The sequence below is a fragment of the Natator depressus genome, chromosome 2 (assembly GCF_965152275.1).
Source record: "Natator depressus isolate rNatDep1 chromosome 2, rNatDep2.hap1, whole genome shotgun sequence".
Classification (NCBI taxonomy): domain Eukaryota; kingdom Metazoa; phylum Chordata; order Testudines; family Cheloniidae; genus Natator; species Natator depressus.
In genome coordinates, this window is record NC_134235.1 from 116,010,568 (window position 1) to 116,029,015 (window position 18,448).

Consider the following 18,448-nt stretch of genomic DNA (forward strand, 5'->3'; position numbering starts at 1 on the left):
AAATTACATTTGAATCGTCTGTCACAATCTCATTAGAAAACTATTCACAGTTTCGATAGAGATCTCATACCTTCATTATATTGCATCTGTCATGCAAACACTGCATACCTATTCACTTGCCATTCATGTAGAATTGTTGGTATATATTGTAAAAATACTAAAGCTTATTTCACATATTTACTTACAAAACTAATTTCAGTATGAGCAATCAAATGAACTGAAAACTGGCTGAAGAAGCAAAGGCAAATGGCAAAGCACTGAGTGGAGGAGCTGTTAATGATGCACTGTTGTCTTCCTGAGTCATCAAGCTGGGAGCTCCAGAGTTATCACAAGCAAAGGCAGACTGAGATTAATAAGGTCTTGTCCACAATGGGGATTTACCTGGTTACCACCATCAGTGACCAGTCATCAGCGCACCCTCACTGGTGCAAATCCAGAGTGCAGGCAAACAAAACCACTATTTCCACTGGTAGAGCTTTCCTCTTCCTGAAACTAGAGCGAGCGCGACTGGTGCAAACAGCTTAGCCTGCCTACACTAGCCACTTGCAGCAGGTGCAGCTACACAGGAGGCTGGCCACCAGCTACTGAAGCAAATCTCCAGCTCAGATAAGACTTAAGACTCTTCGGTTTCATTCTGCGACTGCTTGGGAACACTATGAGCAGCAAAACATTTATGAGGGAGGAGGATTCTGAAAAAATCCAGAAGCTTCTGGAGGCACTGAGCAGTGGAGTCAATCCCATCGCTGCAGCCAAGAAGCAATGGGAAGACAATGCAACAGAGATCCCCATTCCATTGCTACAGCCAGGAGAGCAGGGAGAGGCACAGAGCAGTACAGACATCTCCCCACTAGTCTGTAGGCTTGCAAGTAGGGTGCTCAGTGAGAAAAAAAAAAAATCTCTCTCCATTCAAGCAGCTAGAGGGGCTTTAAAATTTTAGACACCTAGATTTATTAGACTAGGTCCTAGCCTCAGCACAGGGTGCCTGCAAAACACAGCTTTTAAACCAATTTTTTTACATCCTCAATCCTGGGCCAGCTGTCTGCTGAGCTGGACCCGTTGGTATAAATTAAAAGTTACTTACTGATGTTTTTAAAATGTGCTGCTTTATACTGCAGCAGCTGCAGCTCCCAGGTGAGCTGCAAGCACTCTTAAAAAAAGACAGATCTATAAACCAAACGTTAAAATCTTTTTCCTCAAGTTTTGGTTCTTGTTTAAAATGATTTCGTTTCAAATAAATGAATATATGTTTTAAAAGAAGATTTCTTCTATTAGGATGGCTACTGTCCCAGCTTTATCTGTTTCAGAGAAACGAAAACCACCAGGAAACAGATTTTCTATGGATTTATATTTAAAACTATAGTTAACTGTTTCTCCTACTATTATAATAAAAAATAAAGCGTAACATTCAGAATGCACTTAGTAAGAGATTTAAGTCCATCTCCCCTGATTTTAGGTATAGTTAAGAAGCGTGCACAGGGCAAAGCAGCCATACCATCGAACACATATGCAAAAAAGCAGCAAGATAAATGCTAGCATGGCTCAAACAAGCAAAAATCATCTTTAAAAGTGAAAATCTCTTAAATAAATTACTAAAAATGGCATCTTCTTAGTCTGGTGTGTGTATTCAGCCATATACGCTGATTTTACTACTAAAATGTTCTCGTTAGCATTACAGACCCAACTTTGCTACAGAAGGATGAACTAGATTTTATTTAAGCTTGTACACACTCCACAGGATTGTTAACTACTTTCTAAATACAGGGTAAAATTCTGTGCCCAACTGACAGAACTGAGAACAGAATTTGAGCTACAGAATATTTATTATTAGGGATGATGAATGAGCCACAAAAAGAACCCACATGAGTCTCAGAACCCGGGTTAGGCTTGAATGACTAGAAATTAGAAAATACATCTATTTGTGAACTGAACACACACATAAACTGTAAATTAAGACAATAAATATGCAATCTCACGATGCCATTTTTCTCAGCTATTTTTCGATAAAGCTGTACTTTAAGATGATAGTACAAAATTCTGAAGCCTTCTGATTTTTGCACTTACTTGAGCATCTTTGCTGTTTCTTAATATTTTAAAGTTACCTGGGAGAAGAAAGACGCCTCCTTTCTGATTCTCTTCGTTTCCTTTCTGCTGATCTGCTCTTCGCTCTTCTACCAGGAGACTGAGTTCGAGAGGGTGATTTACTCTGTTTTGATCTGCGATCATTAAGAAGAGGAGATCTGCTTCTTCGTAATTTATCACGTTTTGGAGATAAGCTTCTTCCTTTAGGGCTGCGGCCAGGTCTTCTACTAGGAGACCTGTTTTCTTTCCCCGAAGAAGCATCTTTTGAAGGAGATTTAATTTGCTTCTTCTCTTTGTCAGTCTCCGATCTCCTTGATTTCCTGTCTTTTGATCGTGACCTTCTGTCTTTGGATTTGCTTCTTAGTTCTATTGGAGATTTGGATTTTTTGCCACGATCTCGACTTTTGCTTTCATTTACAACTGGAGACCTTCTGCGATCTCTTGCTTTACTCTTATCATCTGCTTTATTCTTATCCTCCGGAGGAGACTTAGACTTTCTATTTTTCTCTTGAGACCTCCTTTTAAGGGTTGGAGACTTTGATTTCCTTGTTTGATCTTGAGATTTAGTTCTTTTAGATGGGCTTTTTGATTTTCTCCTCTCTTTTGATTTGCTTCTAGTTGCTTTCTCTTTCACTCCGTCAATTCCTATCTTGCTTTTCTTTTTATCAGATCTGTGCCTAGTCCGTTCTTTTGATTCATTCTTACTTGCTTTTTTTGAACTTGTTTTATTGTCCACAAGCTCTAGTTTCCCCTTAGTGTTTGATGATTTAGTTGAAGACCTATTGCCATTTCGCACCTTTTCATTGATTTCTCCCTCTTCTTCTGAACCTGACTCATAACCTTGTAATATTAACCCCATCCCAGATTGAACTTTTCCTTCCATTAACTCATTCTCAAGTTCAGCTTTTAATAATGCTCTTTGTTTCTCCAAATCTTCTAGAGGAGCTAAGAAATCAATTTTAGTTCTTTTTGCTGGTCCATCTTCTTTGTCAGAGGCATCAATAACCTCTTTCCGTTTATGTTTCTTATGTTTGTGCCTGTGTTTATGTTTTTTGTCCTTGTCTTCTTCTGAAGAATGTTTGTGTTTCTTGTGTTTACTTCGGTGTTTGTGTTTCTTTTTTTTGTGTCGGCTGTGCTTATTCTGAGGTTGTTCTACTTCTGATATTTCACCATTTTCTTCATTGACACTTCTCTCAGAAATATCAGCATCTTCAATTCTGAAAGTACATTAAAACATACATCAGCAACTATCAAATACTTCTACTTACTATGTTCTTATACTTTTATCATCTTGACATAATTTCATTTACATGATACTTGTAAAAACTTTCCAAAAATAAAGAAATCTAGATTACACTCAAATTTCAGGATACTGAGAAGTTATTTTCTGTCTATGGAATCATACTTGAGTGCATCATAAAACCAAGTTGTAATGGCAAGTAAACCTCACGCCCATACAGGTTATTTTGATGTCCAAATGGTACTGATGATGGGAGATCCAGCAACTATATTAGCAGATATATATCATACATGTTTATAATGCCAAATTGTGTCAGTTTTCAAGCTTAATGTTTATAGTAGCACCCATATGTTAGCATTACACATCTGTGCTGCAAAGTATTTTTATGCACCACCTTAATCTTATCTTTATTAAGCTCTTACTACTACTAAGGGAATTCTGCACCACTGCACAAGCGCAGAATTGATGTCCCCCCAGAGATTATTTCCCTCCCCTGCAGAATAATTGATTCTGATGTGAAGGTGAAGGGAAGCTGCAGTTACACCTTTCGCTCACCAGGGATTGATGTGATGCCGAAGAGAGGGCAGCTGGCTCATGGGCCAGAGCAGCCAGCCATGAAGAGGGAGGGGGCAGAAGCTGCCTTCCTCAAAGAGCCCTGTCTGTGAAGCCAAGTGTGGAGGCATGGGATATGGGGGCATGGACAGAGCAGGGCACATAAGGCTGCTGGATGGGGAAAAATCACACAGACTGGGGTTCAGAAGCGCTGGGAGGGACCAGACCAGGGAAGGGGCACAGGAGCTAGTAGGGTGACAACATTGAACCAGGGGCTGAATGGGAGTGGGAGTACGGGCCATGTGAGGACAGGAGGGAGGGAGGACGGAACTATGCCTGGCTGAGTGGGGGGGGCAGGGACACACACAGAGACAGGGGCAGCTATGCCTGGCTGAGGGAGGATGCAGAGACACATGGGGACATGTGCAGATATGTCTGGCTGAACGGAGACTGGGGGTGCAGGGACACACGGGTCAGGGACATATGTGCCTGACTGAATGGGAGAGTCTAGGGGTCAGCCACGATCTGCATGGATGAGGCTCCCCGACAATCCCTCCCCCACCAAAAAAAAACCTGTTCCATACTTCTCCCACCTATACCCAAATAACTCTCCAAGTTCACCCCAGGCTCCTTCCCAGCAATTACCTCCCTCTCCCTTGGCCCCTCCATGAAACCTGACTTCCCCAAACCTCTGCACTACTTCTGAGGGGTGCAGGAAATACATTTCTGTATTGTAATTTAAATGACTACCCAAAGTTCAGTATTAATATGCCTAGTAAAAGATTTATTTGCCAAAAAACATTTCCTGAATCTTTTTTTGTTGTCCGTATTGTTACAGACATACTTGCTGACAGGTATTCTGAAATAATTTACAAAAATAATTGAAATTGGCATGATTATATTGTGTTATTTTGACAAATAAAATATGCAGAATTTTAAAATATTGTGCTCAGAATTTTTAATTTTTGGTGCAGAATTCCCCCAAGACTATCTTACTTACTATTCCACCCACATGTGTATTCAAGGCTAAGCCTTTTAAAAGTATGTATATTATTTTCAAATGACAAAATGCATAATCTGTATGTTTCTGTTTCAAAGGACTGTACAAGGCACCTGATTAAGCCACTCTTGCACTATCCTATATGGATTAATTTATTTAGCAGTGTTAATCTTTCTTCCTAAGAGAGCACATAGCTTGGCATATAAAGAATGTAAATACTATGGCAGCAAAGGCTTTTCTGTCAAGTGGCAGAAGCGAGTATAAGGACCAGGATAAATTAAGAAAAGGACAATTTAGAATGAGTATCAGAAAAACCTTCCTGACAGCAAGACACATGAACCTGCTTATCTGTCTCCCAAGTAAAGGGTGAAATCTTTGGACACTTAAAGCTGGACTGCACAAAATACTGTATGATTATTTAAAATAAACAGTCACTCTTGACTGAAAGTAGGCAAAAAATTTTCCTGGCAATCACACCAATTAAAACAAAAATTAATAGCTCCCTACAGGGGGTGGACGAAGGGAGACCCTGTCCTGCTCATACCCTCAGCTATACACAGACTTAATTTTCTTCTTACTTTACTCACACAATGAGGAACACAGAATTTTGGATGAACAAAATGAGTCGCAATTATTCTGGACTCCAAACAACAAAAAAGAACGTATATAATACCCTTAATAGTGTTAAAGAGAGAAGCTCATCAGGCAAGCTTCAACCCACAGAATTAAAAATAACTACAGGCATGCCTACACTGGGAAATTTACGAGCATAACTATACCAGATTAATTATATTGGTTTGGGGGAACAGGGTTGCATTTAACATAAAATTCAACAAAACCATGACAGTTATGCAGGTAAATTTCCCCGTGTAGACAAGTCCTAAGCCTCTACTGAAGTCCTCTTCAAGACAGATCTTTCCCCAGAATAGTAATATCGGTTGCAGCAGTCATTAGAAGTGATGCCAGACTCAATCTGACTTTTGTTACATTTGTGATGCTACTTGTTCTCATGTCTGGCTTGACCATGTCATGAAACTTCTAAACTTGAACCTTCTAATAACTTCCACCATCCTGTCAATATTGCTTCAATTTTTTACAATTGTGTCAATATGGCAAATTTTGCACATTACTACACACTGTATTATGATACAGTTATAGTTCTTATAACTTCTTTCCCACAAGCCTCTTATATAACCTCACTCAATTTTATACTCTGCACATCCTGAGTCTGATAAAACTCTGGATGACAGTTTTTTTCCCCCATTTTATTCTATTTAGAAGCTGAAATGGGTTCTTTCATGGTTTTTATGTATTATTTATTAATTGCAACCCTATCCCCCAACAATCACTAATGCAACACTAAGCTTACATTGTTAAAATTTAAGTCAGAAAACAGAAAAGATTAAAAAAGAAACAGTAACTCTGCCATACTGCATATATCATTATATTGTATATGTTTTATTATATATACAGTAAGATACACATTTAACCAGGAAGCTGTATTATGCACATTGTGAAAGTTAAAATATTTGTTGGGTAAGTTAAGATTTACATTTCCTGTCTTTAACTGTGCAAATGTAACACTTTAATTACTACATTTATCAATTTTGCAATTTACATAAATTCATGCCCTAACAATAAATAAGACTAATATTTGCCACCAGTAAGTCATTCTGAAGCAATATATATACCCTAACTATTTTCTAGCCAGGCTATTTAAACATACTTAAGCTAGCACTGCTATTCTGTAGTTGTTTTTTAAACTGCATATTAGACTTAGACAGTAGTATATTTTAGACTGCAATAAATAAACGCAGACCTTAAAAATCAACATACCCACTTGTCCTAGCAAGGGAAGGAACCTACATTATCCCATTCTGCAGAATCTAAACTTCTATTTAAAAAAGTTTCTGGGCCTTATGACTGGCAAAGATAACCTTCCACCAAGGCCTTGTCTAGATGAGGATAAAAGGTGTTTTAAAAAAATTATGTTAGCTAACACACTTAAACTTTATTGTAAACAACACAAATCCTATTTTAAACATGTCGTCATGTAGGTGGTTGACTTAGGGATCACACAACTTGCCCTGCGTAAACTAGGATTTTAAAATGTGTTAGCCAACACTTTAAAAGTTTAGACAAACACAAATAGGAACTGAGTCCAAACCAATGTAGTGTTCTCCTCCTGAGTTTGAAGACAGACAGCTCCAGTGCCTCTGCTGTTGCTATTAGTTTTGCCAAGTGAAGGTAGAGCGAAATTAACAGAACTATTTTATGTCTGGTATTGAGAATCCAGGGGACAGCATCAGAGGCAAATCCTAGAGTTATTGACTGGGGAGGAAAACCGAAAAAGTAAAGGCTGGGAGAAGTGCAGAATAACAGAAGTCTCTCTCCACCACCACTCATTTTAGCAGACAAGAGGTTTTTGAGGACGCTGGAAAAAACACAAAGTACCTTTTATATTTCTACAGCTAGAGGGGAACGGAGGTCCAAATACAGAAGACACCTACTAGCCAGAGGTTTATATGAAAGATGGAGCTTTCAAATAGGGTCCAAAGATAGCCCTGGTATAAATCCCACTACTGTTCCCCTTACCAAGAGCTAAAACTTAGTTAACAAATTCTTTTTAATACAAGTGATGGAAACCAGATTACTTTCCAATAGCTGTATTGGTTCTTTAATTCTAACAGGAGAAAAATGATAAAAAGCTGTAACGATTTTAGTCAGTAACAGTTATTACTTTGAGAACTAAACAGCCAGTATAGCTACAAGCGAGCATATCAGCAGAGTTAAAAACATACTACTTATATATGTGAACATCTGACTACAGCCACACCTCAATCACATATTTTCTCTATATATTCTTTCCCATTACCACTGATTATCAAGGTACTTGTATGTAAATGAGCAGCTCTCTATTTCTTATCAGCTTCTTCCACATGCTTGTGAATTTGTGACAGCAGCAAATTTTGTCGGAGAAAGTGGAGAAACTGGTCATAACAAGAGAAACAAATTTTACACTACATCTGCCTCAATAGATGCCAAAAAGGAAAAAAAATCTAGTTTACAACTTTTTAAAATTCCTAGTGGCAAATTGGAATTTGAATAGAAAAAGCTACAATCCAAATCAGACACTGCTATTCAAGAGGTTCAGAGAGGAAGCAAGAACTATATGGTATGATTAAGGCTGCGAGTTTGTGACGGAGGTCAGATTCCATGACCTTCCATGACCTCAGTGACTTTTGCAGCGGCCGGTACACCTGGCCCAGGTGCCGCCTGAGCATCTCAGGCAGCCCCTGCGCCACCGCACCCACCTCCCCCAGCAGCAGCAGGAGTTCGGGTGTGGAAGTGGGCTTAGGGCTGGGGCAAGGCAGGGTGTGAGGGCTCTAGGCGGTGCTTACCTTGGGGGCTCCCCAGAAACAGCAACATCCCCCTCCCTCAGCTCCTAGCTCGGGGGCATGGCCAGGCAGCTCTGCACATTGCCTCCACCTACAGGCACCGGCCCCACAGCTACCACTGGCCATGGTTCACAGCCAATGATAGCTGCTGAGCCGAAGCTCGGGGCTGAGGCAGTGTGCAGGGCTGCCTGGCCACACCTCCGCCTAGGAGCTGAGGGAGGGGGATGTCTCCGTTTCCAGGGAGGCGTGGAATATCCAGCCCCTGCCCACCCAGGCTGTGCACCCCCCGGACCCCCGGCCTCCTCCCCCTGAGCACCTGCGGCATCCCCTGGGCCACCCCCACTCCCCCCCAAGCACCTGCAGCATCCCCTCAGCTGCCCCCCACCAACCACGACACACTCTCTCTCCCCCACAGGATTTAGTCGGGGTATACAGTACAAGTCAGACAGGTCACAGGCTGTGAATTTTTATTTACTGCCCATGATCTGTCCACGTCTTTTACTAAAAATACCCAAGACTAAAACATAGCCTTAGTTATGATTAATAAGTGTAGAAATAAGACTTAGGTATGATTAATAAGTGTAGAAATATCAAAAATATCAAAAATTCTGCAGAATTCTTAATTGGACGATATACTCATATTTTCTACTAGAAAGATAGTGAGTGTAGTAGTTTCTTAATATTTTAATAGTACTACATAATCTTATTAAAAAGCAACAATACAACAAAAACAGCTATATTAATTCGTGCTGCACTGGATAAATCTTTTTTGTTGGTCTGGACAATGAAATTAGATACCAGTCTAACAGCAACATGTGGGTCACTCTGTGGTTGACCTTATTTTTCATGTTGTGATACGTAATAAGCAGGACTGTCAATTACTCGCGATTAACTCAAAACAAATTAACTCAATTAAAAAAATCACAATTATTTTCAATTTTAATTGTACTGTTTAACAATAATAGAATACTAATTGAAATGTATTACAAATATATTTGGATGTTCTATATTTTCAAATATATTGATTTCAATTACAACACAGAATACAAAGCATATAGTGCTCACTTCAAATATTTGTAATAAAATAATATAAACTTAAAAAGATAAACAAAAGAAATAGTATTTTCCAGTTCACCTCATACAAGTAATGTAGGGCAATCTCTTTATCATGAAAGCGCAATTTACAAATGCAGATATTTTTTGGTTACAAAACCGCACGCAAAATCAAACCAATGTAAAACTTTAGAGCAGGGGTTCTCACAACAAATTTTTTGGTGGCCTCAGAGTGCAGCCACCAACTCTTGCTGGTTGTCAACTCTTGCTGGTTGCTGCTCTGACAAATTATCCTAAAATACTAAATTAACAAATAAATATGCATATATACATGTCCAAAACATTGGAATTGATTTATGTAGGGTTGTTGTTTTTTGCAGACTCAATAAAAATAATTTGGAGTTGTATTTTGGCGCCCCTGGCCCCCACTACCTCCCTCACCCTCCTGCCCCAACCTCCCATTGCCCCAGACTCCCTTCCGAAGGCCTTCACCCCAGGCTCACCCCACTCCTTGCCTCTTGACCACAACACCCGGTAAGGCCAGTCCTGCTGAAGCCCAGAGCCAGAGCCCCACGGCTGGACACAAGAGGGTGTGGGCTGAAGCCTGAAGCCCAACGCCAGAGCCCTGCCACCCCGGTTAGGCTAAAACCCAGAGCCTGGAGCCCTGCAGCTGAAGCTGGGCAGGGACGCTGAAGCTCACCACCAGAGTCCCATGGCTTGAGTGTGCGTGTGGGGGGGGGGGATGGGATGATGGGAGTGAAGCCCACCGCCAGAGGCTCCAGCTGAACCAGGGGATGGGGGCTGAAGCCTGCCCCTGGAGCCCCTAGGTGCTGCAGGGAGGGGCCGCTGCTTTGCCTCCTCCCTCATTCATCTCTGCGCAAGAGGCTGTCGTGACCACAGGAAAAACCCCTGGTGGCCGCATTTGAGACACGCTTCTTTAGAGCCTACAAGTCCACTCAGTCCTACTTGTTCAGCCAATCACTAAGACAAACAAGTTTGTTTACATTTACAGGAAATAATGCAGCCCACTTATTTATAATGTCACCTGAAAGTGAGAACAGGCATTTGCATGGCACTTTTGTAGTCAGTGTTGTAAGGTATTTACGTGCCAGTTAGGCTAAAAATTCAGAGAAGCAATCAAGGGCTGTTTATAAAGTGGTGGTAATCCCAACTCTTCTCTATGGCTGTGAGACTTGGGTGACCTACAGATAACACTTGAAAAACCTGGAACACCAGCACTTTCTTCAGAAGATCCTCAATATAAAGTGGGAGGATCATCGCACTAATGTCAGTGCCCTCACAGAGGACAGTATCTTCAATGCTAAGGACCTATTATCCAGCACCAGCTGAGGTGGAGCGGGCAGTGTGTGCACATGCCTGATGTATGCTTACCGAAACAACTGCTGTATGCCCATCTCCCCAAAGGAGAAAGGAAATGGGGAGGCCAAAATAAATGCTTCAAAGACACCCTCAAGATAACATCAACAGGTGTGGCACACACTGGGAGACAGCAGCCCAGGATAGGGATAACTGGCGAAGACTTGTCAGAGAGGGAACATCCACTTTTGAGGAAAATTGCCTTGCCCAGGTTGCAGAAAAACACCAGAAAAGAAAGGAAAGACAGCTGTCACGCAGCAATGGCAGCCCAACCCTGTCTTCCAACACCACCAGCAATGTCTGCCAATGAGCCTGTGGCTCAACAATCGGACTTCGCAGTCACCAAAGGACCCATGAAAAATAAAACCTGTGAAAGAGATCATCCTCAACCTCGAGGGATAGCCGACAACGCTAAACACTCATATGCCCCTTCATGCTTCAGCCACCATTCCAGAGGACATGCTTCCATACTGATGACACTTGTTAAAAATATAAGGCATTAATTACATTTGTGACTGAACTCCTTGGGGGAGAATTGTATGTCTCCTGCTCTGTGGTTATACTGCATTCTGCCATATATTTTGTGTTATGGCAGTCTTGGATGATGACCCAGAACATGATGTTTGATTTAAGACCACTTTCATTGCAGATTTGACAAAATGCAAAGGTACCAATGTGAGATTTTAAAGATAGCTATAGCACTCGAGCCAAGGTTTAAGAATCTGAAGTACCTTCCAAAATCTTACAGGGACAAGGTGTGGAACATGCTGTCAGAAGCCTTAAAAGAGCAACACTCCAATGCAGAAACTACAGAACCCAAACCACCAAAAAAGAAAATCAACCTTTTGGTGGTGGTATCTAAACTCAGATGATGAAAATGAACGTACATCAGTGCACTCTGCTTTGGATCATTATCAAGCAGAACCCGTTATCTGCCTGGACGCATGTCCTCTGGCATGGTGGTCAAAGCATGAAGGGGCATATGAATGTTTAGCATATCTGGCACATAAACACCTTGCAACGTCGGCTACAACAGTGCCACGGGAATGCCTGTTCTCACCTTCAGGTGACTTTGTAACTAAGAAGTGGGCAGCATTATCCCCTATAAATGTAAACACTGTTTATCTTAGTGATTGGCTGAACAAGTAGTAGGACTGTGTGGACTTAAAGGCTCTAAAGTTTCACATTGTTTTATTTGAGTGCAGTTATGCAAAAAAAGTCTACATTTGTAAATTGCACTTTCACAGTAAAGAGACTGCATTACAGTACTTGTATGAGAACTGAGAAATACTATTTATTTAGTTTATCTTTTTTACAGTGCGAATATTTGTCCTAAAAATAATATAAAGTGAGCATGGTACATTTTGCATTCTCTGCTGTAATAGAATTCAATATATTTGAAAATGTAGAAAACATCCAGAAAAATTTAAATAAATGGTAGTCTATTATTGTTTAACAGTGCAATTAAAACTGTGATTATTCGCGATTCATTTTTTTAATCATTTGACAATCCCAGTTATAAGCTTTCATTACTTTGTATACAAAAGTAATGCAAAAACTGGGTTGAAAAGGAAAGTATATCAGTTTTCTTCACTCTACTGTAGATAGTGATCTGACTGCTATTTTCCTTTATGCACTCCTGATTTATAAGTCTGCCATAAAATTGACTGGTGCTTGTATTAAATTGTCAGAAGTGTTTCTTTGTACATGAGAGTATGTAAACTGAATCAGCCAAGTATTTCCAATTTGAAAGACCGATCTTTTATTTCACATAGTTCACATTTGGATTCATAAAGGCTAGAAACTTTTATAAAATAACATTTTAAAAAATCTGTGGATGAGTATGATATAAGTATTGGTATCTCTCATGGAGAGAGTGGGCATTTCAGAAACTTCTTTTCCAGTTCTTTTTTAAATGAACAGTGGATTTTCCACTAATCTCTTTCGAAAATTACTCCAGACTAATAGATTTCACCATGAGAAAGATTTTCCTGATATTCATGTTAAGAGTTCCTTTATTTTAACCCTATTACTCTTTGTTGCAGTTCTCTGTACTACCTTAAACATTTCCTCCCACTCCTTGCTGTGTATTTACTTTATATGTTTGTCACAGTTGTTACATTACCTGTCCTTTTCTCCCTCCTTCTCCATCATTGATTACTCAAACTATACATAGTTTATTCTTTTATTCTTTCCATGCATGCAAATTTCTATGCAAGCAGATCTTCACCTATAATTTTTGGTATGCACAAAATGCTCCCTACAAAATTAAGTTTTTGTTTATAATTTTCTAGCCCTTCTGACTATCAGAGATCTGTCTATATCAGAAAAGTTTTCACAAATGCACCGCTGTAATTTCATTAAGTAGTTACACCAGAGCAAACCCTAATGTAGATATGCTTCACTGAAATAAAGCAATATTTAACCCCCCATGTAGTATGTAATATACTTCTGTCCAAATCTGCAGACGGACAAAGGCTATGTTCACACTGCACTCTCATCATTAAAACTTTTGCCACTCAGGGGTGTGAAAAAACCACACCCCTGAACAACAGAAGTTTTAACGGCAAAAAGAACTGGTGTGAACAGCGCTTATCTGGCAGCGACTCTCTCCCGGCGACAAAGCTACTACCCCCTCATTTGAGGTGGTTTTATTTTGTCTCCAGGAGAGCTCTCTCCCAGTGACAAAGGGCGGCTACCCTGAGCACCTTACAATGGTGTGGCTGCAGCGGCACAGCCACACCATTGTAAGATGCACTGTATAGACATAGCCTGAAACAACAGGTCTTAGGGCCTAATTCAGAGATTATTCAAATCAGTGGTAGCCCTTCCATTAACGTCAATAGGCAGGGAATTAAACTCGGAGAAGTGTCAACCACTACATTCATCTCAACAGTGATCACCAGGAAGCCACGAATGAGAATTAAAGGTCAGCATTAACCACTTAGCAGAAACCACCGAACTAACAGGTTCAAGTATATCCAGGGGGTTATATTTTCCATTCATTCTAATGCACAATCCACATGAATTTAAGGCCATGTCTATACATATAGCGCTGCAGTGGTACAGGTGTACCGGTACATCTGCAGCACGTGTAGTGAAGATGTTCTATGCCTATGGAGAGAGCTCTCCCATCGTCATGAAAAAACCCCCACCTCTGCGAGTGGCATAAGCTATGTTGGTGGGAGAAGCTCTCCCACCAACATAAGGCTGTGCGCATGAGTGCTTATATTGGTGTAACTTATGTCACTCAGGGGAGTGGAATATTCACATCCCTGAGTAACATAAGTTTTGCCGGCATAGGCTGTAGTGTAGACATAGCCTTACAAATTTTAGCTACAAATGTATGTTCTAGTACAGGGGTGGGCAAACTTTTTGGCACGAGGACCACATCTGGGTGGGGAAATTGCATGCAGGGCCATGAATGTAGGGCTGGGGCAGGAGGTTGGGGTGCAGGAGGGGCGTGGGGTGTGGCAGGGGACTCAGGGCAAGGGTTCCGGGTGCAGGATGGGGATCAGGGCAGGGGTGCGGGCTCCGGCCCGGCGCCACTTACCTGGAGCGGCTCCAGGGTGGCAGTGGCACTGCGCCACTAAGGCAGGCTCCCTGCCTGCCCCGGCCCCAAGCCACTCCCAAAAATGGCCGGCACCACATCCCTGTGGCCCATGGGGGTGGGATGCAGGAGGCAGAGGGCTCCAAGCGCTGCCCTCACCTGTGGGTTCCACACCTAAAGCTCCCATTGGCTGGGAACAGGGAACCGTGGCCAATGGGAGCTTTGGGGGAGGTACCTACAGGTGAGGGCAGCATGCGGAGCCCTCTGCTCCCCCAGGGACGTGGTGCCGGCCGCTTGCAGGAGCACCACAAGGCCTGCGGCGTCACACGAGTGGCAATCCTGCGGGCCGGACCCAAAGCCCTGAGGGGCTGAATACGGCACATGGGCCTTAGTTTGCCCACCCCTGTTCTAGTAAGTTCTACTCCCAACACAGAACTTTTCTGTCAGTCTCTATCTCCACTCTACCCCAGGAACCTTATACGGACTGACATTTGTACCATTTGTCAACCTTTTAATTTAGTATTTTGAACCCTTATCTGCTGACTGATGTTTCTCAGTCTGATGCAGAGAAAAACTAGGACTTCAGTACACAATTTAGATCAGCAGAAAGTCGGGCAGGTTCTGTCTCCAAAGCATGTGGACTCTTGGTCCCCAATGAGATAGAAGAAAATAGAATAGTGGTAGGAGGAGTCACAGAATGTAAAAGGATGGAAACTGGAAAGTCAGGAAGAACACCAAGCAGAGAGAACCCTCGACTTGGTCTTCCATATTAAGATGTGCCCTCACCACCGCTCAAACACTCCTGTGTTCTCCCAACCTGAGCACCTGCTCCCAAAAATCCTCGTGCCCTTCTTTGCTTTCATCATCTTTTCCTCTGTCTTAAAAGGCTGAAGGGACCCCAGGGCCCATCAACCCTGCTCGTTGTTTTGCTATCCTGACTGCTTCAGGGGAATATGATGCCTTCTCGGCACAGCCTGATCCTATTGCTTCTCCAGTGCACCCAGGCCCTGACAAACATAAGGAAGCAAGAGAACAGAATTCAGCTCTCTTGCATAGGAGGGCAATGTACTAACCAGAGACAAAAACAAGCAGACAGATAGCTCCCATAATTTAAATAAAACAATCTTTAAGAATTGAGGTAAGTATTTCAGTTAATGAAAGCGTTGTGTGCATTGTTCTCAGTCACCAGATTTTGGGCTCCTGTGCTGGGTTTTGCATAGTGTTATGGAATTTCTATGAAGTTTTGTACAGATCAACAGGCACTAAAATAACCTAATTCAAAACTCCTTCTGTCTTACAATACCAGCTGGAAAATGTTGGAATAGGACCAAAGAGAGAAAGAAGATAATAAATAAACAAACAGTCCAGTAAACTCTTGCTAACTAAATTCTATGGATTCTGGCAAAAAATCCCAAAGTAGTTCTGATGGGAGGGGTGTTGCCGCAATTTTATAAGATTAGAATATCACAGATTGGGCAAAAAGGTTTAAGTAAGCTAACCTTTTATATATACACCCATAAAGAATACTTAGGAAATTTACTTTACCATGAGAACGCATAGCTAATATTATACACAAAGCTTGGGCCTACTAAAGTCAACATATTTTGCTATTAACTAGGTATTACAATAAAACATTTTTGCACCATTATAACGTTTTTAAAATGAATTTTCATGTGACCCAGAAACAGTATGCATTGTTTTTTATTTCTTTGAAAAGCAACTGGTAAAAAAAGGCCCTTCAAACTATTACAGCCAGAAATCAGATTACAATTTAAGACAGGTCCAACACTATGTCTAAAAAGCCTTGACTGAATCCCTTCCCCTTTATATGAAGCTAGTAGTTCCCAAATTGCGGCCCATGAAGCCCTCATGAACCCATCTCATGGTGGGTAAAATCACCAGAGTAAGTGACCACTGCAGGATTTAAGAGGTTGGGAGGGCATGGCTGATGTATGGCTATACATTTATACTTAGGGCTTGTCTACGCATAAAATACTGCTCTAGCACTTCATCACCTATACCAACGGGAGGGGTTCTGCCAATCAGCGTAGGTTATTCATCTTCCTGAGAGACGATAGCTAGGTCAGCAGAGGAATTCTTCCATTTACCTCATACTGTCTACACTGAGGGCTAGGTCTGCTTAACTACACTACTCAGGGTTGTGGATTTTGCACACCCCTAATCAACGTAGCTGGGTCCCCCTAACTTTTTAGGGTAGCCCAGACCTTAAATCACTACACCAGCATATCTGAGCTGCACTACTGTAGTATTTTAGTGAAAACACTACCTACACCAACGGGAGGGATTCTCCAGTCAGCCTAGGCAAGCCACCTCCCTGCGAACCAAGAGCTAGGTCAACAGAAGATTTCTATCAATCTAGTGCTGTCTACACTGGGGGTTAGGTTGGCATAATCACGTCTCTCAAGGGTGCAGATTTTAAATTGCCAGTTTAAATTAGCTCTATGTCCACATGGGAGGAGTTGTGGGGGGGGGGGGAGGAGGAGGATAGGATCTGGTTAATTGATTGCCTTTGATGAAGAACAAAGTCCAAGAGATCCTTGCTCTCTCACAAAATGCTTTGCACCCTGATTCTAACGCCCACAGCACTAAACACAAGTCAAGCCTGGCCCTGACCTCCTCACCCCAGAACGCTGCACGGCCTGCGTTCCCCAAAGGCAGCTGCCAGTGCAGTAGGTATGGACCAGCCTCCAAGCTTCTGGATACCCCCACCCGGCGGGAGCCGGCCCCACTTTCACTAGGGGAGAGCAGGCCGGCGAGCAGCAGCGCTAGGGCGGGAGGGGGTGAGCAACACCCCTCCTCGGGGTGAGCAGACAGCCAGTGTGAAAAATCGGGATAGCGACGGGGGGGGGGGAGGGTAAAACGCGCCTATACGAAAAAAAACACGAACATCGGGACTGACCCTCCCCCTCGGCACCTTAGCAACCACCCCTGGCCGCTCGAGGCGGGAAGGGAGGAGCACGAGGAGCCCCGAACTCCAAGCGCGTGCACGGCCTCTCCCCGTCGCGGCCTGGCTCGTGCTCACTGGGGCCGGGGAAACGGACGCCGCGTGCAGTCCCACCGCCCAGGCCCGCGCTGGGTCTCACGCCAAAGGCCCAGCCAGGGCCCTCACGACTCCCCCCCCCCAGCAAATGAGCCTTGGCGACCGTTACAGCCACCTCCCGCCACAAGACGCCTCACAGCTTCTCCCTCCCACTTCCCCCCCCCGAGAGGCGCCTTCCCAAAGGGGCCACCCTGTCTCTTACTCGGGCTCCCGCAACACGGACTCCACCACGGCGGCCATTTTGAACTTCCAAACTCCTTCGCTGCTGCTGGTGAGACGGGGCCACAGCGCATGCGCGGTGAGACGCCAAGGGTCGAGGCGAGGAAACGCACCCGCTTGGCGACCACCGGAAGCGAACCTCACCCTCCGGCGAGGGAGTAAGTCACTTCCGGTGGATCTTTTTCTAGGGAGCGTCTGTAAAGAGCCACCTCCAGGCCCAGCAGCGCAAGCATAGAACAAGTGGCTGGGGAAGGGAGTCCCCATAGCTCAAGCGATCTGGACGCGGCGCAGTGACTCAGGCAGCTGCATGGGTCGGGCGCACCCAGCGTTTGAGAGGCGGGTGGGTGGATGATGGTGGCGGAGGGGACAGGAAATTTGGGGTGATTATAGAACAAAGGGGAGGGGGTGAACAGGCAGGTGCTCAGGACTTCTTGGGGGGTGTGGCCCCTAGATGTCACACCAAATAAGAAATGGGATACTGAAAACCAGGGGTACAACCAAAAACTACCGAGGCTGCCTGAACCTGTGAGCATATGGAGTTAATTTAAGTAAAAGAGAAATTGCCAGGGAGCCTAAGTCCAAAGCACAGACGTTGTGGCTATTGTTGAATTATGTTTTATGACACTTAATAGCTCATAAACAAGATTTCACCATTTATTATTTGGATGTCAGAGCAGGCGTAGATGAGCATCTGCAACCCAGATACTCGAGGCATTTGCAGCCTTGCCCTAGTGTATTAGAAGAAGACAGTGAGGCTATGTCAACACTAGCACTTTTGTCAGCATAATTTATGTCGCTCAGGGGTGTGAAAAAAACGCACCCTGAGTGACAGACGTTACACAAACAGAAGTGCCAGCGTGGACAGTGCTATGTCAGTGTGAGATGCTCTCCTGCTGACATAGCTACCATTGCTTGTTGG

At 43.0% G+C, this 18,448-nt stretch overlaps 1 protein-coding gene across 4 annotated transcripts in view; it reads right to left on the reverse strand.

The window, feature by feature from the left end:
* Window positions 1-17,658, reverse strand: part of PRP4K (pre-mRNA processing factor kinase PRP4K) — a 49,800-nt gene extending 32,142 nt beyond the window's left edge. For all 4 annotated transcript variants that reach the window (XR_012638166.1, XR_012638165.1, XR_012638167.1 and 1 more), the window contains exons 1-2: window positions 17,513-17,658; window positions 2,100-3,296 (exon numbers count right to left, since the gene is read on the reverse strand). Coding sequence is in view for 1 of the 4 variants with exons in the window: in XM_074944927.1 (XP_074801028.1) it covers window positions 2,100-3,296; window positions 17,513-17,550 (1,235 nt within the window). In the remaining 3 variants the exon portion in view is untranslated. The remainder of the gene's footprint in view (window positions 1-2,099; window positions 3,297-17,512) is intronic.
* Between the last annotated feature and the right edge of the window lie 790 nt (window positions 17,659-18,448).